The sequence below is a fragment of the Myotis brandtii genome, unplaced genomic scaffold (assembly GCF_000412655.1).
Source record: "Myotis brandtii unplaced genomic scaffold, ASM41265v1 scaffold179, whole genome shotgun sequence".
In the NCBI taxonomy this organism is placed as follows: Eukaryota; Metazoa; Chordata; class Mammalia; order Chiroptera; family Vespertilionidae; genus Myotis; species Myotis brandtii.
The window spans coordinates 5,997,951-6,002,310 of NW_005356635.1; the positions used below are offsets into that span (position 1 = coordinate 5,997,951).

At 45.5% G+C, this 4,360-nt stretch overlaps 1 protein-coding gene across 1 annotated transcript in view; it reads right to left on the bottom strand.

Annotated features, from left to right (window-relative positions):
* The window catches only part of LOC102253168 (transmembrane 4 L6 family member 4-like), a 26,531-nt gene extending 23,197 nt beyond the window's left edge, over positions 1-3,334 (bottom strand). The window contains exons 1-2 of the mRNA XM_014537469.1: positions 3,161-3,334; positions 2,341-2,430 (exon numbers count right to left, since the gene is read on the bottom strand). Of these exons, the coding sequence (XP_014392955.1) occupies positions 2,341-2,430; positions 3,161-3,334 (264 nt within the window). The remainder of the gene's footprint in view (positions 1-2,340; positions 2,431-3,160) is intronic.
* Positions 3,335-4,360: the final 1,026 nt, after the last annotated feature.

Genomic DNA, 4,360 nt, shown 5'->3' on the forward strand with positions numbered 1-4,360 from the left:
GTTGATTCTCCTGCTGCCCACGAAGGTGGAAAGTGAAGTGGGGAGACATGTGGGGAGTGAGCGAGGTTCCCTGTCTGGGGGTTCCAAATCTGCTGTTGGTTTCTTTCACTGCTGACTAGAGATATACAGGGTGTCCCCCCAAAATGTATACACACTTTGAATACCTACTAATTCCAATGGTTTTAAGCATAAGAAAGGAACAACAATGGAGCTGTTATCTGTTAAAAGTGTGGGCACAAACAGGTAGTTGGACATTCCCTTAGGGGTCTCAGATTGGAGAGGGTGAAGGCCAGACTGAGGGGCCCCTTCTCCCCCCCTAGCCCAGTGCACGAATTTTGTGCACCGGGCTACTAGTATAATATAATTATACTAAAGGCCTGGTGCATGGATTCATGCACCAGTGGAGTCCCTCGGCCTGGCCTGTGGATTGGGAGAGGATGCAGGTCAGACAAAGGGACCCCACTGGTGCATGATCAGGGTCGGGGAGGGACTGTCAGAGGGACCGCAGGAGGGCTCCAGGGCATGTTCGTCCCGTCTCGCCCAGTTCCATTTACCTGGACCCCAGCAGCAAGCTAACCTACCGGTGGGAGCATCTGCTCCCTGGTGGTCAGTGCATGTCATAGCGACTGGTCGAATGGTCAAATGGTCAGAGGGACAATTAGCATATTAAGCTTTTATATATATGGATCACATAAATTGTGGTTATTTTACATCTCTTTGTAAATGAGATTTAAAGGTTATTATAATAATTGATGCTTACTTGGGACTCGTGATGGTGTTAAGGTGAGAACGTTTTCTTTGAATGATCTTTCATCTCCCATGAAAATCTGTGTGCTATGTGCTGTGCACCAGCCTCAGTCCTTCATATGTGCTCAATAAGTATTGTTTGATTCAATAAATGAGCAAATGTGGCAAGAAAGAATGATGACATGATTTTAAAAAATATATATTTTATTTATTTTTTTTACAGAGAGGAAGGGAGAGGGATAGAGAGTTAGAAACATTGATGAAAGAGAAACATCGATCAGCTGCATCCTGCACACACCCTACTGGGGATGTGCCTGCAACCAAGGTACATGCCCTTGACCAGAATCAAACCTGGGACCCTTCAGTTCACAGGCCAATGCTCTATTCACTGAGCCAAACTGGTTAGGGCTGATGACATGATTTTATTTCAGAACAGATAGCTTTCCTTTGAAGAAGATAAGGTAAGTTTGTATAATTTATCACTGGGCTCTCAAGTCTCTTAGGTGGACAACTGAACTTCAGGAGATGGGAGCAGGAGATGGCCTTACTCCTCATCCTGCCTTCATTCCAGTTCTACCTTCATCTTTGCCACATCAATGTATTGATCTCCTAATACTTTTCTTTAAGTCAACTCTCTTTCATTCATTCATATAATCATCTGAATAAAAACTGGGATTTTTAGCAAACAGAACACAATATCATTCTTTGTTAATGTTGCTGGCAATCCTGGAGCTGGGGGCTTGTTCTTTTGTTAGAAAGGGAGATCATGAGGGGTTAAGAATAGTAAGAACTTCTTTCCATCAAATAAGATTTTCTTTTTCATGATAGACTCAAAGGACTGAAGGAGAATTGAAAAGGGAATAACCTTCCATGCTATTGAAAAATATAGCACATCTGAATACCAGCAAAGCCTGTCCTAAATTGGGAAATTCTGATCTAGTCCAACTTCCTCATATTACAGGTAAGCAAAGGGAGGCAGAGAGCAGAACAGTGACTTGGCCAGCTGTAGAAATGGGACTGACCTTACATCCCAGAATTCTTCCCACCCTGAGAGGAACAGGGATGCCTAATCTCTCTACCTGTCTGTGAAAATATGGATGGCTACATGAAGGAAGAAGTCCTGTGTCAAAATGCAGGGAGAAGTGGGAAGAGCTGGGCACTGAGGTAGTGAACTGGCAATGGTGTGCATGGGGAATTTAGGGGGCTAAATTTGTTACCATTTGTTATCTTGTCTAATCCCTTTTTTACAGGTGGACCAGAGAAGGAAATGACTTGTCTAGGGTCTCAGGGCCTCTCATGGCTGGGGGAGAGGGCCACTCCCCATCTCTGCCTTCCCAGCCTCGTTCTTTATAGGGCTCAACTGCAGCCTTCCAGCTCTGACATCGCTGCTTGTTTGTGAAATCGGAGGTGGCATTTTAAATTTATCATTATAGTTACTTTCCATCCACAGGAAGAATTACATCTTTATCCCTGCACCAGCTGTCCCCAGAGTCATGCTTGGGGCTGGTTACTCCTCTCCACCCTTGAGATGTCCAGCAGGAGGGGACAGTGTACCTGGGAATAATTATGGTGTCTGCCCCCCTGGTAACTCACCGCAAATCTCTTCCCACACCTCTCGTTGCCACAGCACCCACAGCAGTCATTGTACTTCAGGTCCAAGAACAAGTTAGCAGGAAGGAGCATCTGTCAGCAAGAGAAGCACCTCAGAATGGGTCTGGGATGTGAAAGCAAGGCCCACACCTACCTGGCTGTGTGAGGAGCCACAGCCATGATGTGGGATTTGGTGGCTGAAGGTTATGGCAGGAATGACAGAGCGTGGCTAGTGGGGTGGACCAGTGTTATTGAGTATTTTGATGCCATTTGGCTTAACTGTAGTTTCAATGGACCAAGATTTCAAGATCTGATACCCCCAGTCTCCATTTAGATGGTGGGGTAGGAAAAAACAAAGAAACAAACAAACAAACAAACCAAACAGGTGTCCTGGATTGTCATGATAAAGATCTCTCTCTAAAGCAGAAGGAATAATAAAGCCTTCATGCACGAGTGGAAGAAAATCTTCTGACACCTATTTCTCTTGGTGGTTCAGTCAATCAATTTGCTATAAAGTGTATTTCCACCCCCTACTCCTCCCCATAGCACCCTCTCTTGTTTGAATTAAGAAATTCTGTGACCTTCAGTTTGGTTCCTGGAGCTTAATTGGCCCATGAGAACCACCAGACCAAGTTTAAATGACCTAGTAATGCAGCAGACAGGTCCTTGTCAGGCCCTAATGGAGAAGGAACAATTAAGGCACTGACTTTTCATCAAGCAATGCTTAGGTTTTTGTTAGCAACTAAGTATCTTCCTGGTTACTAAATGCCCAATTTTGGAAGAATGGGGTGAAAATCTCCATCAGGGGGATTTTAATACTCACCAAGAACCCGCTTCCTAATATTCCTCCGAAAAACCAGACCTCTTGGGAAAGGTGATTGATGTTGTCTATCTCTTTTCCTCCAGGGAAAAACAAAAGGATGTTAGCCAGGAAGGCAATCATGGAAAGGAGAATGAGGGTGCCCCCCAGGCACTTGGCACCCCCTCCGGTGCACATGCTGGGGAAGGATGGCACAGGACCGAGAAAAACGTCCCTCACTGCCTCCTTCACGGGGTCTCTTCAAAGTTATGAGCCAGAGGGTCCTAGTCAGCGTCCCAGTTCAATCCGTATGTTGGAGCTGAGAAGCCAGCCAGCCTGGGAACTGTGCCCTGGAGTTGCTTCCACTTCTCAAATGGATCAGAACCTCGATGCTGATGGCTATTTATACCTTCTCCCTGACCCGGAGTCCTGGGTGTTTTATGCTCGATTCAGAGTAACTATTTTGCCATGGAGACTAAGTGTTCCACAGACTGTGGTTCTATCAGGATACAAGTTCTGCCAAAATTGGATTAGGTGATTACATGCGCTTAGGTAAGGGTGGCTTAAACAAAATAAAGCAGACTTCTTTACTGTAAGACATCTCAGAACCTTTCTGAGCTCACAGACATTGTGACTCGCCTGCATTGTGAGAAAGGCAGATGGTGTGGGGAAGGTGAAATAGAGGGAGGGGCATGGTCTGCAGAACCCACTTTATAAAATGCTTTGACATTGATCCCTAGTGCCATCAATGAAGACAGCCTTTTAATAACACCATTAAAAGAAACTCCTCACTATTATCTTTGAACATAGAGGGAGGATATGGGTACATATAAGCTTGCAATTAAATCCTGAGATTATAGCCCTGTGATAAGGCATTTCTTAACAGGCAGGGCCTCTCGACTCTTTCACAAAACAGCTCTTCATGCCACTGTCTCGGGAAGGCACAGGTCATAGGTCAGACCCCCAGGGCCTTCACCTGGGCCTCCCTGTTTCCCAGGACTTGTCCCCCTGGACATGTCTACCCAGGACAGTTGCAGATTCCCCTGGCACCTCTGCATCTCCTAGGAGCGACCATCATCAGCTCAGTGTCAGTGTGGTAGCTGAAATTTTGCTCAGAGATGAAATATTTTATACCCATAGCAACGTAGTCTGTTTCCATGTAGGCATAGCACAGGTCAAGACAAGAGTTATGTTAACATTTGAACTGCCCCTCTTTCAAGAACC